This window comes from Notothenia rossii (assembly GCF_949606895.1).
Source record: "Notothenia rossii genome assembly, chromosome: 6".
Taxonomy (NCBI): Eukaryota; Metazoa; Chordata; class Actinopteri; order Perciformes; family Nototheniidae; genus Notothenia; species Notothenia rossii.
Genome location: NC_136909.1, coordinates 78,749,322 through 78,770,221, shown reverse-complemented (window position 1 = coordinate 78,770,221; position 20,900 = coordinate 78,749,322). Strand labels below are relative to the sequence as shown.

Below are 20,900 nucleotides of genomic sequence, written 5' to 3'. Positions count from 1 at the left end.
GGTTTTTAATGACCGTAAGAACCCTGTAGAAAGCAAGTCCACACACAGTTTAAGTGGCCACAGGAAACTGTATTCATATGTGACAGCTGAACTTTAAAGTGTGAAGGACAGTGTTCTGTATTGTATAATGATAATACAGCTGAACATTGCACCTTGGATACGCTGCAATAATGAAATGAACAACATGTGAATGAATGATCAGGCGAACCTTGGTCAATAATCAGAACTCCTTTCTTGATGAGCTCCTCCCTCGTTTGTCTGGTGGAGATTTTTCTCTCTAGAACTGAATAAAAGACAAGATCAAAGCCTTTGTTTAGTCTTTCAGCTGAAGCAATACATACTACACAGAGTTTTACAAAAGCATTGCGACTTTCCTCTTGTGATTGCCACGCCACATCCTCAATGCACGTGACAGCACCACACATTGAGTCACAGGAGGAACCAAACCTGCCACCCTTAAACTGTTTTTATCTAAAACCTCTTGAGAATGGGACCATGAGGAATTAATCGGCCTTGTTGACAACAAGATCTGTTCACAGAGACACAGAGAGCTGAGAAGTGCAGGCATTAAGATAATATTATTGTGTCATAATAATAATAATAAAAAACGTTATCTATAGAGCACCTTTCAAATCATACTGTAGTTACAAAGTGCGTTACCATACAAATACACAGACAGCAATTAAACAACAGCATTTAAACATGAGAATACAAAGAATAACACAGAAAATAATAAAACAGAGAATAAGAATACAATTAAAATAAGACAAATACAAATCACATAAAAGCAATTCTACAAAAGTGACTTCTTGCAGCCCTGGTTGTTACAATATAAAGGTAGTTATAAAGGTTTGTGTGCATGTAAACGGTCTGCAAAGGCTAACATCCCAAAGTTCCTCATAGGGAGTCCAACACCCGTTTAAACATTAAAGCATAGAGACATGTCACAGCAGAGGGACAACATACTAATATGGACCTAACAAAGAACCGAATGTCTTCTTTAAGTGTAAATAATGAAGAAGACATAACCTGGCAGCCATGAGAAATGTGTGTGTTTGCTTTTTGTATTTACTCTTGTCCCTCTTTCTTTCCCAGCCAACACTTCAGGAATAATTAAGTGAGAGCTACTAAGCACATTTTCCTTTTAAAGGCCTTCTGGGAGCAACTGTTCCTGTTCACACTTAATGTTGAGCATAAATCCAAAAATGAGCACCAAAATGTTTAATGGAAACTCTCAAACAAACACACAGACACCCTACCTTTGGAAAGATCCTGGAACTTGTCACTTGACTTCTTCTTTCTCCACTTCCAGGGTTTGAAAAGTTGTCCTATTGACGACAGCTTGCCTCGCTGCTGCCGGGATGTAGGGGCATTCTGGGTATTTGTGGCGCTGTCAACCACCACGTCACAGCTGGCCAGGGATGAGGATTTCTCCAACCCATCAACTGCAAGACACACATGTAGGAATGAAAAACATATAACATCCATCATCTGATTTTGATCGTGATACAAACACAACCATGCAGTCCAGTTCTCTATATGCCATTCATGTCTTGTGATGCATGGATTTAAATACGCATGCTATCGTATAAATAAACAAAACATAGTTTGTGCTATTAACAGCTAAGGCTTGATTTAAATATGTTTGGGAACACTATTTCCAGATTAATTTCCAGCAAACAAAGCCTTCTTTTCACTCGTTCATACTGCATAACACTGACTACACACTCCGGAAACCGCAGGGTAACTCATGACACACTTCTATCAGGGTATTTTGATCTTTGCTATTAAGGTACCAATGCGTCTTTTGTGTACTAAATGACTTGCCTTAAAGGATTTAAGATGTTTAACAAGATAGGATGCAAAACAAGTTTTTGTTTTACCGAACATTATTCTTGTTGTGAAATGCTGAACAAATATTTATGCCACTAAAATGTAACAACTGCTCAGTCCGAGAAGAGCCCTCTTTGGTTTAACAAAACTCAATGCTTGCAGAAATGTATTCAATATATTAGTTTTCTTATTTTTTGACAATGTAGTTTCCCATTACTGCATCAATGACTTCTTTCACGGGTTAGGGGGAATATTGTTTCTAACTCTGTCTTTATACAGTACATTTGCCGTGTGTGTGTGTGTGTGTTTGTTTGTGTGTGTGTCTGTGTGTGTGTCTTGGCTAGATCCCTGTCCTTCCACAACTCCTCCTCTTCCTGTTGAAAGATTAGAAGTCCTGTGAACCCTCTGGAAGACTGCTGAGAGCGTGTGTGTGTGTGTGTGTGTGTGTGTGTGTGTGTGTGTGTGTGTGTGTGTGTGTGTGTGTGTGTGTGAGTGCATGTGTGCAGAGGAAAGAGAGGTGGTGTGTGATTCTTCAGATTTAGGCAGAGGGAGGCTTTTTGTTTTTTCAGCTACATAACAGCTGCTGCTGAAACACTCGTGTCTCCTGACTGTAGAAACTCCTGCTGGGATCAAAAGTTTGAAAGTATACAAACATATACCTTTGAGAGCAATTTCTCACAAAATCTTTCTTCCTCAAAAATGTGTTCCCTAAAAGATTGTCAAGTTACTGTAGCAGCTGAACTGAAGTCTAAACCTGTGGCTGATATGGTCAGTTATCAGTAGATGTGTTTGAGTGTACCAGACAATTACAACACAAATAATAACTTAAAAACAGAACCACAGATATTGTCTTTTCAAAGCATTGCAGACATTACTGACAAAGCCACTTGACCACTGACAGTTTGATCTAAGATGTGGCATGTTGCATGCTAGAAGCTGTTGAAAAAATTCTGGAGGTCAGCTATTTTACCCTTGCATGGGTCAATATAGCTTACCTTACATTATTATATATAACTATGGCGATTCATGTGTTAAACATTTCTCCTTTTTGAAATTGGGATTTATAACTGTGCTTATTTTCTTGATGCTAGCAAAAGAAATGTTCCTACCATATGTAATTGACTGGCTCCTTATGTCTGTTATGTTTGTGTTCACATTCATGTTCCAAGATTATTATTTTTTTCAGAGAGCGAGATGGTGGAAGGGATTTCATTCATGCTTCATTCACAGGCCAGTCTTAACCCTTGCTGTTAAAGCATGTGCGCAGATACACAGAAACAGTGATGTGACTAAATCAGATGTTTGCTGATGATGGGTAAAGATGTACCAGACCAACAGCTCATGACCCTCTCAATAACGGTGGCTATAAACATAATACAGTTTGGTTGAAAAGTCAACAGTGCATGTTTTTTCTGAGTTCTATCTAAGAGGCTTATGCAGCAACATAGTCAGCAAAAAAACAGCTGAAACTCACTTAGCAGTTTGGCCGGATGATCCAGATGTTTAACACATTTATAAGGAATTATTAGTTGGGCCGCCTTTTGCCAAAAAGGTAAATGAATGATTCCAGTAGAAGTGCAGGAAATAAAATACACAATTTGGAACGTATCTGTATTTGTTCTCACATCTGATGGAGCCTTCGGATCAATAGTAAACAATCAATACTCTTTTGATTGGCTCTCAGTAGATTTAGCTGGCCATCTGCTGCTCATTAGACTCCACTGATGGACCTGAGCTGAGAGCGATGATCTGCCTCTGACTGCTGAAGGCCGATCAATGTGCTGTTTCAGGTAAGAGCACCCTGAATATATCACATGTACCCATATGGTTTTAAAGCATTCGGTGGTCCGCAGGAGACGTATGTTATTGAACGTTGTAAAGTGGGGCTGTTATATCAAGAGCAATTAGAGCAGTTGTTGGATAAAGCAATTCTTAGTCAACTCATACGATTTTGTCGACATATAGATCAGGCCTAGTGGATTCAATCCACATTTCTCAGGATTCACAAAAGAGTCATGCACAAGGTCCCCTTTAAATCTGGTGTTTACTGAAAAGGTTATCAAAAGTTTCTTGGAAATAAGACTTTCAGAGTGGAAAATCATAAAATATGATTGATCAACTAGAAATTCTAATCATCAAACACTAAAAACACATCAGTGGACTAATCTACTAAAAAGGAGCAGCCCTAAGCCATGCTAACTGCACAATGTTCATGTTGTCAACGCATTTACTGTGAAATCCTGCATAAAATAACAAACAAACAAAACAACAGGGCAATTAAAAGCACAAAAACCAAGAGTGAAGACATTGAAAAGTGCAGTGCAGAGCCCAGTACATGCTCTCCCCTGACACCAATTTAATTTGCTCTCTTGCACACACACACAGTCATTTCCTGTTCCTGTGTTGATATCAAATCGCAACAATAGGAACATTTCAGCAGCTGCTTCGCGCCGCTAATGATGGGAAAATCAGTAACAGAGATTATCATCACCATTACGGTAACACTCCTAGTGGGAACCAAATAGGGGCAAAATAAAAATTATCATGGACTTTAGACTTTAAATCAAATAGGAAGGGGAGAGAGATGGAGATAGTGAAAGTAAACAGACAGTCTTTTTATAGGCAGAAAATCCTCTCTATCAACAGACATTGGCCTCATTGCTTTTATTATTAGTAATTATAAGTATTTTAAGCAAAAACGACAGATGACATGTTTGATTGCCTTTGCTGTTTACAAAAAGGCCCAAATGTATCCTACTGGAATAAATGGATAGGGGAGATGTGTGACTGACACGTGTCATGTGTTACAGGAAGTGGATCTTTTCTTAAGCCTACATTCCCAGGAAACTGGATACATTGGCCGAGAGAAAAGATTTACTAAATATAAAATAAATAGGTCCCATTTTGTGTGGTAACAAGTTTTTAGCTTTTAGGTTCATTTTTCAGACACATTTAAATATATTTAATAAGCAATGGACATCAGAATCACAATATTTAAATACATTTTACTTTTAAAAACTGCATTAGCCACTATCAGTACACAGATAGCTTTATAAAGAATACAATAGACTCTAGAGCTTAATCTCAAAGCCTCAGGAAGACAAACTTGAACATTACAGTTTCACTACAGTAAGTCAAATTAAAATGAAACATACTGTAAACCTCAGCGAAGAGGCTGGCAACAAGACAAGAGGAAATAAGAGCTTCAGTTGATTGATCAGCTGAATAATACAACATTTTGTATATGCTTCAGCAAGTCAATTACCAGTATTAAAAAAGAAAACTGCAAACATCTGCAGTGTTACTACAATCCTGCATTCCAGGCAGATCTGTTCAAGAGAAGCAATATAATACTGACTACAGCTTCTTTTAATCAAAGAAATGCAGCTTCAGTCTACCTCAGTTACTTAGGGACTTTATTAGACAATAAAACTGCTGACTCGACTCCACGACTCCACACTTTTTTTCAAAGAGGCGTTTCATTTTGTAACAGATGACTCGCGATGTCATGCTAGAAGGGTGAGTCAGGATTTGGACAAATCACAGCTGTGGAAATGCGTGGGATAATCAGGAACTCAACTTGAGGCACGACAGACAACTCAATGAAGAAGTCCCACACAGGATGCATTAAGTTAACTTTTAAGCTACATTAATGTAGAAGAACAGAAGTAATGTTAGGGTTGAAGTGCATATATATTTAGGCAAATCCTGTCTGTTTTGTTAGACGTTATAGCAGGAACATGTGTGGAGGAGGAGGGGAAAGGGAGAGGCTTCCTTCCTTCACTACAAGTCACCGGGGAGGGAAGAACCAGACGTCACCAACAGAGGAAGAGGGATGGAAGGGGGAGAAAAAAAACAGGCAAAAAGAGACAAAAAAAGAGGAGAAGAAGGTGAGAAGTGGAAACAGAGGTGGGGCAAAACAAATGTGGGAAAGAAAGCAGAAACTAGGAAGGAAAAAAAGGCAAAAAGAGGTGTTGGACGAGAGCAGAGGGAGGGGGGGCGCCGGGCTTTAGCTGAAGTTTAAACACTTTGGTCATTTCTTCCAACTCTTTCTCCAACAGGCCAGAGAAGCACAGTACTGTTAAACTCATGATACTCACAGGACCTACTGTAGCAGCTTGAATTAGGCTTAAGTAACAGACCGTAAAGTAACCAAACAGGAAACTGAAGCGTTATAGTGTTTAATCGCAGCGTCATAAGTCATTAACGTTAGGAGAATATCCGTTTTATATGTTGATGATCTTCTAATACGACTATGGCAGAATCCCTTCTGCTCTCCTGCTATTAGTGGCATTTAAATCACAACACAGCCTCATAATGTAACCCATAATGCAGCCATGCAACTGCATATAGTTCCTAATTGCAGCCTCAGGTTCCTATGCATGTTGGTTTAAGTGAGCTACAAAACAGTCTGCCATTTACTCTAAATGCCGACAGCGTCATAAACAATGTTCAGTGTTGTTTTCATCCGGAGTCCTTCGTCCCTTCCTGTGTCTCTCTGCCTTAAAGCATTCCCATAAAAAATGTTAACAAATGTGAAATGCGCACTTTTATTGCTCATTGACAGACAAAGGACTACAGATTGCCAAAAAATGAGTTGCAAGTGTGGAGGTTTTCACACTCTCATGTGCTACTGTAGTGTTTTATATGTTTAGGCTTCATAAGCTTCATGATTCACCTACAGGTTTTTTTATTCTAATACTTCAGTTACAGACTGGAGTAATGTTGTAGCCATAATCAAAACAGGTTGGCTTTTCTTAAAGAATTTAGGCAATTTCTGATTGATGTTGTCATAGATGTATACATTAGTACATACAGTTCTTTATTCTGCTAACATCAACAGGGCATACTATTGCTCAAGCGCTTTGACCACATGACAGAATCTCCCTCTGCAGACTGAGAGACAGATATGACAACAGATTAACTCCATTTGCTGGGGAACGCTATGTTATATGATCAAAAGCTGTAAAACAGCGATGAAGCGGACCATGTGGGGTTTTTTCAGTAAGCAACATAATCATTTGAATCGGGAGAATAATGATCCAACTGAACACATTTTCTATTCACACTATAGCGCTCCCTCCCACCATCATCATAACACCAAATGAGGACAAATCTTTTGAAAGCATCGGGTTCATGCCAATGAAACTTGGACAATCGATAACAAGGAGTATTGGATAACACTTTGATGTGTTGTTCTCTAAATATTCAACTAATTTGACACTGACTGATGAACTGTTCATCTAAAGCAGAGGTTCATATTAATGTGGTGTGTACTGAGCTGTTTTATATTTCGACTTTAATGTTTAAAACATGAAATAATGACAGAAATAGAGATAATACAACTATAACAAGTAGACCTGAAACACTAGGATGCTTTTACTTGACAATTAAAAGTTCAAGTGATATCATTGGGGATTTTTGGTGGGAAAAAAACAAGACATTTTGAAGACATGTCCATGTGTTTGCTCAAATTGATGTGGTCATTTGTCACTATTTTCTGACATTCTATTGGAAAAACCTCAAATCAATTAATTGAAAAGATAGTCAGCAGAATAAACAATGAGGTACAAACTTGTTGGAGCCCTTATATTTAGATCCATCCGTTCAATTATAAACATATGCTGCATTCCTGTTTCATATCATAGTTGTAAAACTAAGTACTTTCTTTAAGTGTTGGTTAGAAAAATAAATATTACAATAAGTACTCGTTGCAGTCCTATATATAGCTACAGTGCCTTTACACGATGACAACATAAAAATGATGAGTGTGTAACTTAAACTATAAGAGATGACTTTTGCTACAGAGTATTTACAGAGATAGGTAGTGTTGATTGTAACGTGATGTTGTGTTGGTCAACAGGGTCCTGACTTTGAATTAAATGCAAGTCCACCCAGATTGCATTGAGTGAGACAGGCTTCAGATAGCTCTCTTGTCAATGTCTGGTCTCTAGTAGGAAAACAAACTAAGCTGTTCATTTGGACTCATGTCAAACTGGTTGCTAAATACATAAACGCACATAAACTAAACAGTGCACTTCATTACACAGCAGAAACTAATTGATTACACAACGCAGAGGTAGCCTGCTTTAACAGTGAGTATTTCAGCAGTTTTACAACAGTTGGATAACACAACAAGCGATACATTTAGAAAGAGAGATAGTAATGATGCAAGAGCGTATTAATTCATTTACAACACCACTAGTAGCCAGTGATGGAAAGTAACTAAGTGCATTTACTCAAGGACTGTACTTAATCACACATTTGTATTTTATACTACTACATTTTGGAAACAAATGTCGTAATATGGATTACACCCTCCAACATCATATTTATTTAACTAAAAGTTACATTATCCTCATCGTACTTAAATACTTTTACTCAAGTACCACTCTTGATGCAGTACTTGTTCTTGAAATTGACTTTGACTACAGTGTGGTATTAGTACTTTATTAGTACTTCAACTCAAGTAAAGAATATGAATACTTTTCCCACCACTGCTACCAGCTAACCAACAATTAGCATGAACCCATAACGCGCTTTGTTTGAGTTGAGCTGTGAGGAAGTTTCCATGAAATAAGCGTCACATACGTTAAAAGAGGAAAGCAGAAATGAGCAGACATCCTGACATACAAATAGCGGAATGTGTGTACGTGCCTCCCTCTTGTCTCACACACACACACACACACACACACACACACACACACACACACACACACACACACACACACACACACACACACACACACACACACACACACACACAACACTCACCGCTCGCAGGCTGAGACACCGCTAACACAGCAGTCTGACCCATATTCAGACTCTCCGGGTCGGACCGAGCCCCTGCAGAAAGTACACCCGAGTTCACGGCCTCCTATCGCCGCTTAAATCCCCTTCGCAGCTGCCGAGTGAGGAGTGCATTTCAGAAAAGTTTGAGACCGTGATGGCTGAGTCGCTGGAAACTTTGGTTCCCTGACTGACTGAGTCGCTACTACGTCGTTACTTCCCCTCCCTCCTCCTCCGCCTCCTCCTCATGTGAGCAGTTAAATAATGCCTCTCATTCCTCGCTGCAGATTAGAGGCGCTGCTGGGGTCAAAGCCAGGGTGAGGAGGTCTGACACCTTCAGTTCAGCCACTAGTTTATACACGTACCGCATGCACGGTGAGGGAGGTATTAAGATATTGAAGCCTGCTTAACTACCAATTAGATTTATTTGTTTTATGTCCTATAATTATATATTCATGTTGCATTGTTGGAGGAGCCTGTGACTTAAGTTTTTCATTGTCATATCTACACTGTAGCTACTGTGCCATGACAATAAAGCCTCAAATCAATACACCAATATATAAAGGTTGGCTACTACTCCACTTGTAAGTAAAAGCCCACAACCTTTACTCAAGTGTTGCCTACAAAGTAGCCTACAATTGCAAAAGCACAGTACTTTCCCTTTCCCTCTACTTCCTGTATTTCTAGTAACATAATACTTCTTCTATTCTTTTCATAGAGAATTGGGTAGCCTATAGTTGTTTACTTCATTTATTTGAAAAATGTAGGCCTGATCTACATGTGTTTTGCTTTCATTATATATTATTTTGTTTCTTTTGCTGTCTTTAAGGTGTCTAATTGTCTTACAGTAGGGCTATGGTTTCAAAACATGTCGCAAACGGACTGCAATTGAATAGCCAACTGGCTTACACTGGCACATTTACAAAAATGTCAATTAATGTGTGCTGTCCTTTTCAATAAACAAAGGTAAATTACGTATTGATTGCACAATGAAACAGCTATTAATGACTCAATAAGCTTTAAGATTGGTGCCCTAAGCATCACTTTCATATTCAATTCTGACTGCCACTAAGTACAATCTCTCGGCTCAATTTAAGACACAAAGGAAAAATCTCAACAATTGTGAAACTAGAACAGGAAGAGTAAAGCACTTTTCATTTCCAGGTAGCTATCGGTAAAGCTATCCACAGTTACCCTTTTGAAATCCCCTGCATCGGAAATGGCTAACGGTGAAAAAAACACTGTAAATGTAGATCAAAAAGCAGTGTGTCCTGTGTTTTTGATAGTTGCTAGGCTCTGAGAAAAACAAAAAGTGATCAGGTTTTCGTTACTACAATGGCCCCAACAGCAATACCACTTGAAAACCCTAGGGGGGAGTTTAAAAGTAGTCTATTTCGACTTAGACATCATATTAAAAGAAATGAGCTCATACAATACAACCAATTGGCTTGAGACTATATTGTCTGTTTGGGGCCTTTCCCCTCTTAAATTCTCAGATGGTTTCATTCAAATAACTGTTAAGAGGCCCAAAGGGGTACATTTACCAAGTCTTAAGCAACAACAACACAAAAACAAAAAATATGGAGTGGACTGACCGCTGCGTGGGAAACCACTGGACTACATTTCCAAACTGCGGCCTATATACAGTATCTGAAACTCAAAATGCTGCCTGCGAAAAATCTTATGCTGTTATAATAAATAACTGTTAAAAAGATAAACAAAGAGGAACTTCATGAGTTTTGGTGTTAGTGTCATTCCGTCTACCTATAGGTAATACTACCTCGGTCACTGGGAACATTTAAGAGCAGAACAAGTAGTTTTACTTATTTCTTATAGTTTTATAACAGCAAAACAGTATTTGTGAGTGTTCAGTTTTCACACTGTACAGCCTGTGGTGCAGACTTGCAAAGGATATTACAGAGATCCACAAATAGACTCACTCCATGTCTGTTGAAACAGAAAGAGATAAGAGGGATGGAGGTATGATAGCTGTCAGAGTAAAAGCTATGATGTAATGCTGATTCAATCCTTTGTTTTCTTCAATTAAGCGTTTGTTGTATGACATTTTAGTACAAGGTACAGAGGCCAGAGGGATGAAATGAAATTGCACAGTCCAAAAATGATATTTAGTTTGAAATAATGTTCTTATATTTAACATGTAATCCCTATTTAAATATGACTTTATATATATGACCCTCTGCTTCTGTTACATCCTGTCCCAAATACGTTTGTGTCTTATGTAAGACGAATATGCTTGGTTTAATGTTAGACATCTTACAACTTCTTCTGGCAAACCAACCTGCCCAAGACAGTGTGTGTGTGTGTGTGTGTGTGTGTGTGTGTGTGTGTGTGTGTGTGTGTGTGTGTGTGTGTGTGTGTGTGTGTGTGTGTGTGTGTGTGTGTGTGTGTGTGTGTGTGTGTGTGTGTGTGTGTGTGTGTGTGTGTGTGTGTGTGTGTGTGTATGAGAGAGAGAGTTTCCTGTTATCTGTCACCACTGTCCAAAAAGTCAGTTGATGCCTTTCAAAAACCAGCCAGCCAGAATTTGGCAGTCGGACAGCAGTCAGTGTAACACACACACACACACACACACACACACACACACACACACACACACACACACACACACACACACACACACACACACACACACACACACACACACACACACACACACACACACACACACACACACACACACACACACACACACACACACACACACACACACACACACACACACACACACACACACACACACACACAAAAAAAGAAATCCTTATCTGGAAGTGAAGCTATTTTCCAACACTGCCATCTAGTGATAACAGCTGCACTCAAGAAAACACATACAGAATAAGATAATATATAATTACATAACAGACACATTATGCTATGTATTGCTGTTATAGAAAGAATAAAGCCAGCAGCAAGCTCTTAGCAAAAAAAAAAGAATTGGCAATATCATATGAGGGAAAATGGGGAATCAAAAATGAAGAACCGCATTTAGCTCCTGCAGCAATGTGTACATACCGGAGTTATTTAATTAGTTTGCACAACATCACTCACCACCTCTTAATACAGTCGTCTGACTCATCTGCAATAGGTGAACAACATCATATGATTGGCTGTTTTTCTACATGTGCACATTGTGACTAACACTGACAATACAAACAAGATTACCTTGATTATATTTAATGAATTTGGGGCATAATACTTCATAGGAGGTTAAAGCCTTTGCAAAGAGTCCAAATCAACTTTTGTTTGTAGCGTACAATAATGCAAGCCATATACTGTCACACCTGGAAGCTACAATAATGACTGCAATCTAACAGGGTTGTTAGTGAATGAGATGGAAGTGAATAATTGAGACAGGAAGAAAGCCATTAAAGGAAAAAGACAGGACAGGAGGACGGGAGTACTTAGTAAAGTAAACGCAGGAAAGTGACTGTGTTAGTATCGACTGGGAGCTACTGTAATGTCATTAACTTGATATATACTGACTTCATTGGAAGCTACACCTGTGTTAAACTGTGGAAAATACTGTGATGTTGAGATTCAGATCAGCAGAGATGAATCTAAGGATGGCTCTTGATCAGTCTTCCAATATTATTGGGGACTGATGATAATCAATGATTAATTAATCATTGAGTTGGATGCAGTTCAAATCCAATTCAATACTTTAGTCAATTTGGTGGGTTATACCTCCTCAAAACACACCACTTATTTCTGTAGTGATTATTATATGCCATGTCATAATGGATCAGCTTGATGGTTACCCGTTTTGACACATACACTTATGGCAATGCATCAGGGCCTGACCCAATAAGAGTAAATTATTCGAGTAATATACTGGAAAACAAAATACCCACAACTTGAGTATTTGTTTTGACAAATATATATTCATAGCGACAGAAGAAATTATACAGTTGAGATGTTTAGGGGAAGGGGTTATGGGAGGGGTATTGAGTTGTTTGCAATCTGCAACCTCACCACTAGATGGCACTATATCATACACCCTGATCCTTGAAAGGTAATTTTTTTTTATCAGAAAAATGTAATCTTCTTTTATTTTGCTCATATGTTAATCTGTGTTCAATTCCTATCATGTAAGAATTTCAGTAATGTTAACGTTTTCTTCACTGTGTTCCTTAAAATAATACCTTACTAGTTACTTACAAGAGAATCCACAATCCCTTGTATTCACTTTAATATATTGACCTGATGGAAAAGTCAGGAAGGTCAACGCTTTCAACCAGGAAACCCACAAATAGAGAAAATACTGGATGTTGATGTATGTGTTTTCTTTGGGAACTTCTGATCACAAAATCACTATTGACCCTCTTAGCTTTAAACTCCTTGTTCCTCTGTGTCATTTACTGATCAAACAAATGCAGGGAAGAGCTCTCTTTGTATTGAGCTTAAATCAATCTGATGCTTTTACTGCAAATCTGTATACAACATACAAAATTGAGTTCTTTGGAGATATACCCAAAGTCAATATGAAACCATGCTCTCAGTACAGGAATTGGTATCTAAATGTGACGCTTTTCCGGAAGTCAAGTCTGCCCTGACACTAAATAACAGAGATCAACTGAGGGAGGCTGACCTTTTTATTGGCCGGAACAGCAAAAATGAAGACATGAGAGAAGGAGGACAAGAAGGTGGAGGAGGAGGCAAAGGAAAAGAGTCATCAAATATTAAGTAGAAGCCTCAGCGGAACAAGGAGGTAATAATTGTTTAAGTGGTACTTTTCAGACCCTTTCTCCCCTGTCCGCTTGATTTATTTATTAAACTGAGTGACTACCAGGGAACAGTCTCATATTCTTGTCATATCCAAAGGACAGGGGTGTGTGTGAGTTTTTCATTAAGGCCTTTACTAAATTTACTTGGAGCATTTAGTGATTGCCTAAAAAAGAGGAAGGAACTTGGTTACACTAGTGGATTTGTCATGTTATATGAAGCAGTTAACCTTTTCAAGAGTCAGGGGCAGACATCTCTGTGCCATTACGGTCTGCAGGGCCATCCCTCCCTACAGGCCGATCATGCAGCCTGCATGGGGCCTCACATTGCGCAGGGGGCCTCGCGCAGGGGGCCTCGCGCAGGGGGCCTCGCGCAGGGGGCCTCGCGCAGGGGGCCTCGCGCAGGGGGCCTCCCGCAGGGGGCCTCGCGCAAGGGGCATGAGTCCGGCTTGTGCGCAGTTCTCAGCGCAGTTCTCCGCGCACCCCCCAGCCACATTGTTTCCCGTTTTCTTCATTTTTATGTCAATTTGCACATTTCATGGTGATGCTCAGCCTCTCCCCTTAACTCCTAACAATCATCATCATGTCAACCACAACACAGAGAAATACTGATAGAAATGTGTGTGAAGTTGTTGATACATTGCTGACAGAGGGAACTATACATTTGAATACAGATTTAAGAGTTATCAGTTTTTGAGCATGTAATAAGCATGTTTTGTCTTGACTATATTACAACTATATTATAATAAAATAATATAGTATTTATATTATTGAATTGATTATGATTATGATTATTAGTAGAAGTAGTTTATTTGCAATAATTATATTTTAATCTTTTTGAGGCTAGTATTCGGCAGGAAATGCAGACGTATTCACCTGTAAACGCATACTGAACGACATACATGCACATTTAGCATTTACCGTATAAAAAAGTAACTGTGTTGATTATAATAATAAACAGGAATTATATTTGCAAAGTACTTTGTTTCCAAAACATTTTTTTTCACTCCTGTCGGTTGGGGGGCGGGGCCTCATCTCACAATGTCGCTTGGGACCCCAAGTTGGCCAGGGACGGCCCTGGCGGTCTGTATCAAACTGTCATAACAGTGAAGTGTGACTCAGCAAGGACCAGAGTCTGTTGCACAAGCACAGCAAGCAGAGCAGAGAGGAACTACTACTTTGTTCTTAAATGGTCTCAGCAAACAACCTGTCAAATCATAGTTTGTAAAGACATAGGGTTTGCAAAATATCCATAACCATTGTTGTAAAAGGTACTGTGCATGCTTTATGTATTCAGACTGTCACGCAAATTGTAATGCCCATATACAAAGTTGGTAGCGGTAATTCTACACTCCTGTAGATCAAACCATTGCAGAAGAAGGAGCAACACAATACGTATTATAATGATATAATAATAATATAATTTTTCATTGTCTTTAATGTGAAAATGAATCCCAAAACATTTCTGCTGCTCTAAATAGGTCTGACTTTATGTTTTTACAGTTTGATTCCCAAATATAAATCACTGACAGACATGTATTGCTTATCTGTTTACAGAAATTACAATGATTGTGGCTGCTGATAATAACGTAAAACTGTAACTTAAAATTGGACAATTTCCTGCACATGATCACTGCTTACAGTAAGAGGAAGCATTTAAACAGTAACTAAAACAAACCAGTGTTCAATCATTCCTCCTTACAAACACAACTATTTCCCTTTTCTCGTCCTTCATTACCTGTACATCCCTATTAAAGGCCATTATCCTTATTTTTTCTTCAATTGAAACAATGCAGCAGTGGTTACTGTCATTTTGCTTCCTCTTCACGTATGCCAGCCAGCTTGTCTGAAACCTGATCTCCTGTTTGTTGTATTCTATTTGGCACAAGCCTTAAGCCGCCATCATTGCTAAAATGTTGCTTGTATAAATCAATAGTTGACATCCTGCCAGACAGGCAGTGAGAGAGCTTGAGATAAAGCAAGCTCCAAACAGACAGAATAAGAAAGAGACGGAGACAGGGACAGACAGGGCTGGAGAAAAGATTGATACTGTAGTATGGGGTCTTATATAATAACCTCAAAAGCAAAGGGGAAATGGGAAAGCTACATCAGTATACACATTTTTCACAAGGAAAAGACGAGAATGTGCTTTAGAAGTGTGTAATTTAAGGTCTTTAGAGGTCAGTAAATAGGAAACATAAACAGTAGGATGCACTTATCTAAACACCTTTATATTCTTTGATCTATGATTTATAAGTGCATGTCTGTGAAGGTTTACTGGAGTCAGTTGAAAAACAGCTGTCCAACATCAGTTATGTTTTCTGTATTGTGTCAAGTGATCCTATTTAGGATTTGTTTGACTAAATGAAGACTTGGCAAGGTGTGTTTCTCCAAATGTTGATGATTATTACTTTTGACAACTTCCAGCTAGCTTTAACTGACTGAGGTTTGTTACCAGACTGTGGCTCCAGAGGTCTCACCCAGAACCAAACTACCCTTTTTTCCGTTTTGACACATTCATTCAATATTTACACTAATTTCTCACAAGAACCAACACTGAAAAAGGTAATCTTACTCATGCAATCAGATGTGCAGATAAACCAGACAAGATAACATTATACAACATTAGAACAAGATGAACATGAGGGGGGGGGGGGGGGGAAGTGCCTAAAACCTGCATAACAAGTAAAGCTAGAAGTATGTTGTTTTGACAGGGCAGTCATATCAAACTAAATGAGTGTCGGAGAGAGATAAACAAAGACACTTGAACACAGCTGAAAAAGCTTCACCTGAATTTAGGAGTAATATTATTTTTAAAGAGCTCCTATTACTCAAATGGTACTTTCCTTTCTTATATCGCTTTCTGCATTAGGCCGATTGAGTCATATCAGCATTGTCTTTGGAATGTTCACGCACATAAAAGATGACAATCAACAGTGAACAACAAAGAATGTAAACAATGCATTTATAACCCAACCATTTGTGCTCACCGCAGACACACACACACACACACACACACACACACACACACACACACACACACACACACACACACACACACACACACACACACACACACACACACACACACACACACACACACACACACACACACACACACACACACACACACACACACACACACACACACACACACACACACACACACACACACACACACACACACACACACACACACACACACACACACACACACACACACACACATCACATGCAAATGCAATTGGCGCACTTAGAAATGCTGCTTTACCTTGCAAAATACTGTTTCACAAATTCCCAAAAGCAATAATATGTCATGTCCCCATCCAATACCATGGCCACATCTCCAATAACATAAACACATAGGAGTGAAGATTAAATTGAATATATTGCCGTAAATCCTACCTGGGACAACAATTAATAAAAAAACGACTTGAGTCTAAACATCATCTCGGCCACAAATGTCTGGCTTTATTTAATAACACATAGCAACAGAGGAATGTTGCCTATTGACCTGTTATGACAACCCCAGTAAACAGTAAATATATTAGATAACATAGGCCCGATATACAGCCTGCCTGGCTCCTCCAGATGGTTACATTAACCAATGCATCAAAGTATACTTTTCATTTAGCCACCTATTAGTGAACATATTACAATTAGAGTTACTGCCATGGGTTTTTCTAAGCCAAAAGAGAAATTATAATAACATATTTTAAGTTTGGGCAGACTAACAAAACCAATAGTTTCTTTTAAAGTTACTCACACACAATTACCATTGTTTCATAAGCATTGCCAAGCTTCCTGTATCCAAACTGGCACTAACAGCACAACAGAAGCTTGGTTAAGTGAAGACATAGGCAACCTTAATGTCATTAAGTGGAGCAGCATTAGCATCTTATTAATATTGCACACAGCTTTGTTGCTTATGTTTTTAAGGTAATGTTCCTGTACATAATGCATGACTGTGTTTTGTTCTCATTGATATATGGCGCTATTTGTTTATTTAAATTAATGAAAAAGGTTAATATTAGAAAAATCTACTCTGCGAGACAGAGAAAGCCAAATCATCCGTGAAAACATCAGTTGTTGACTCAAATGAGCTTATGTAGGAAAACCGACAAAGCTGACTCATGTTTAAATGCACTATAACTCCCTTTTCAATTCGTTGAACTGAGAGGTCTTTACAATGCTTACTTCAAACTAAACACTGTTAGCCGGCTGGTCCATAACTCACGATTTAAAGGCTGAAGATTTACAGCTTGTGTGTACACTTTACCCGTAAACCAATCAGCGGCTAACAGGTGACAAATGACAGAATGGGAAAAGAGGATATAATCTCTCTCTGTACCCACAATGCCTTTAGGTACATAAACAGAGACACAGAAAGCCAATGGACAACATCACAGAGGAAGAGAAGGATACAGCTGATGATATAGGAAGAAGACTCACCGTCATGTTCCATGACTTGACCCAGGGAATATTATCAGCAGTGTGAATTGATCCCTGCCTCTTCCCGACACACCACCTCTCTGCCTCCCTCCCTCCCCTTTACTGACTCCCCCTCCTCCATTCTTCTCCTATTCTCACTCCTCTCCCCTTCTCTCTCACTCTCCGTCTACTTCCTCTCTACACTGTCTGCTCCTCACCCGCCCCTCCCGCATCCATCCCTCCCCCCTGCCTCCAATAACGAGCATTAAAAGTTAATGTTTGTTTCCATCTCAGTTCCTCGTTCTCCCTCCCAATCTGTGTCTCCTCCTGCGTTAATCTCCATCTCCCTGCCTGTCAAGTTTGTCCTCCTTCCTCTGGCTGCTGTCTGGCTCCAGTCACCCTTTTTATTCACTCTCCCTCCTGTGTTGAGGACCCATAGTGACGTAGGGAATGGGAATATAAGGAGGAGAGGAGGGGAGATAAGAGCAATAGAGAAGGATAATCGAAGGGAGAGGGATCCAATTAGCTGTATGTTTACTTTTCATTGTCTCTCTTTGCTACATCTATATTTGTATAGAAGTAAGTAATCAACAGCAGATATTAAAAGACCTCACGTTTTAATAAGAGAGATGGTAAACAAAATACGTGTTTCTGTCAATTGAGTAATCAGTTGACTAAATCTAATTACATTTTCTTTGGCTGCCAAGGCAATTAGCACATCATTTTATTCTAATAAAGAAAGATATAAACAATTAAGAACATATATTATTTTAAGATTGTTTTTACATTTAATTTCAGCGTGAGCTTTAATGCTGTTATTTCCATAATTTTAAAGAAATTACACATTTCATCAATTATCAAAAAGGGAAACCTGTTATGAACAATTGATGCCGCCTTAATTTATGTTTGCATACTATAACACTAATATGTAAGTTTTCTTTTGAATTTAAAATCTGAATTAAATCCCAATTAAATTATTAGTCTTTACAATAATACATGGGTATAACGTTTTCTGTATTTTTTCTGCTGTTGTTTCTGGTTTAAAGTGGGCTGATTTAATCATACACATTAGTTACGGTGTTGAGTGTTGAATTCCAAATCAATACTTTAACTGTGTCTTAGTAGCACAATATATGATATTTGTAGAAAGAATTCGAAGTAAAAAAAGGTTTTCAGGAGATTTAAAAGCAGACTTCTGCTCAGAGAATACACCTGAAGCCCAAAGCGCCAACGTGACTGCACCATTATAAAAAACAATGTGGATATTAAACCCATGGGTCATAAAACACAGCTTGAGTAATAATCGCAACACTTAATGAATCAATACACATGCACTCATTGATACACAGGATAGAAAGAAAGAAATCAAGATAAAGAAAGCAAGAAGGATTAAGAGAGAAGATGGCCATTCTGTTTTACACACACACACACACACACACACACACACACACACACACACACACACACACACACACACACACACACACACACACACACACACACACACACACACACACACACACACACACACACACACACACACACACACACACACACACACACACACACACACACACACACACACTTGTGGAGCCTCAAGTGTTGTAAAGAGCCACTCAACACGGTCATCTGTATGCTAGTGACTGTGTGAGGCTGGATGTTGCATCGTGCTCTCTAACACCAGACTGCTATTTGTGTATCTATCAAGCGCAGTTGATTTTTTATTTCCTGTTTTTTATTAAACGTAGCTATTGTGATACTGTTCCACCTGTGAAAGAATAGGTGGGGCAGGACGTAATAAAGTACAATGATGGACTGAATAGATGTGTATCTGTGTGTGATTGCATCTGTAAGCCAATGTAAACACAAGTGAGCTGGACTGAGAGGAAACATAATGTCCACACAACATCACATTATTGACCACATAAGTGCAGCAGTTATCATGCAATGTGGTATAGTGCTCCTTTACTCTCCTGTGAATCTATTTTAGGGGCACTGTATACCTTTTGTATTTCCTGTTTTATTCCTTAACATTTCCTTTTCCTCCCTTTAAACGTTCCTCTTCTTCTCTTGTATCCTCTACCCGACTGTTTAAACATCTTAAATATTTAGTTTCCCGTTTGTGTCCATAATGTCTACGCCTTTTTTAATTAACCAGTAATTGCTGGCCTTTATTACATTTCCATTCCGCCAATACACTATGTACTGTATGTAAACAGCATTATTTGAGGTTGTGCAGCGTAATGTTAACATCCTGTTTGAGGCGTTAAACATTTATTAATAGAGTTAAAGGCTTAGCAAGTAACCACACTGAGTTACTGATAGACAGATGTAGTCCAATGAAATAGCTCACAACAAGAAAGAAGAAAAACAACTGGCTCATCAACTCCAACAACACCTACCCACACATGATCGCTCACCAAAAAAGCGAAGTAGGTGGAAAACATTAAAGTGCCATAACCCACGAGGTCAACTGATTTTTAAAGACATGCCATTTAACCTATTTCTTGCCGGAGAATTAAGAGAACAACACATACAGTCCAACCGAAAAAAACGAGGGGTTACGTATGGTAACCCTTGTTATATGAACAAAGGCTCCTTGACTCTATGGGTACTACCTTATAATGTGAGCATTCACTTACTGAGAATTCTATAGACGTAGCCGGCCCTGGGGCGGGCCTACCTGAATGCGTGCACAAGCCTACCGTTCCCGTCATCCTACACTTCTCTTCAGCGAGCAACATAGGACAGACAGGGCCCCTAAGTAGAGGGCTCCGTCTGTGTTTATATAACAAGGGTTACCATACGTAACCCCTCGTTATATCTCTCAGAGGCTCCGCCCTCTACTGGACTCTATGGGTGCAGTGGGAGGAGCCCCGATGGAAACACGCGCTGTCGTCCCACAACAACACTGTTCCATCTCACTGTCTCTGACCGGCTTTCTGGTTGGCAGCCGCTGCACCTCACTCACCTTTCCCTCGGTCGTAACCGTGGAGAAAAAATTGGGGCTGCGGCTGACAGAGCACACCCTGACGCGCTTACCCCGCGGAGGTGTGCTATGACGTGGAAGACTCCCCCCCCCCCCTGACCTAAAGCAGGGGGAAACAGTCC

At 39.2% G+C, this 20,900-nt stretch overlaps 1 protein-coding gene across 6 annotated transcripts in view; it reads right to left on the bottom strand.

Annotated features, from left to right (window-relative positions):
* phactr2 (phosphatase and actin regulator 2) overlaps positions 1-20,900 on the bottom strand; it is a 43,827-nt gene that overhangs the window by 18,469 nt on the left and 4,458 nt on the right. For 4 of the 6 annotated variants that reach the window (XR_013809428.1, XM_079688388.1, XM_079688384.1 and 1 more), the window contains exons 4-5: positions 1,260-1,445; positions 209-283 (exon numbers count right to left, since the gene is read on the bottom strand). Coding sequence is in view for 5 of the 6 variants with exons in the window: in XM_079688388.1 (XP_079544514.1) it covers positions 209-283; positions 1,260-1,445 (261 nt within the window). In the remaining variant the exon portion in view is untranslated. Of the gene's footprint in view, positions 1-208; positions 284-1,259; positions 1,446-8,607; positions 8,863-17,810; positions 17,942-20,900 lie in introns of those variants that run through there. The other 2 variants (XM_079688386.1, XM_079688385.1) reach the window with 2 other exon arrangements.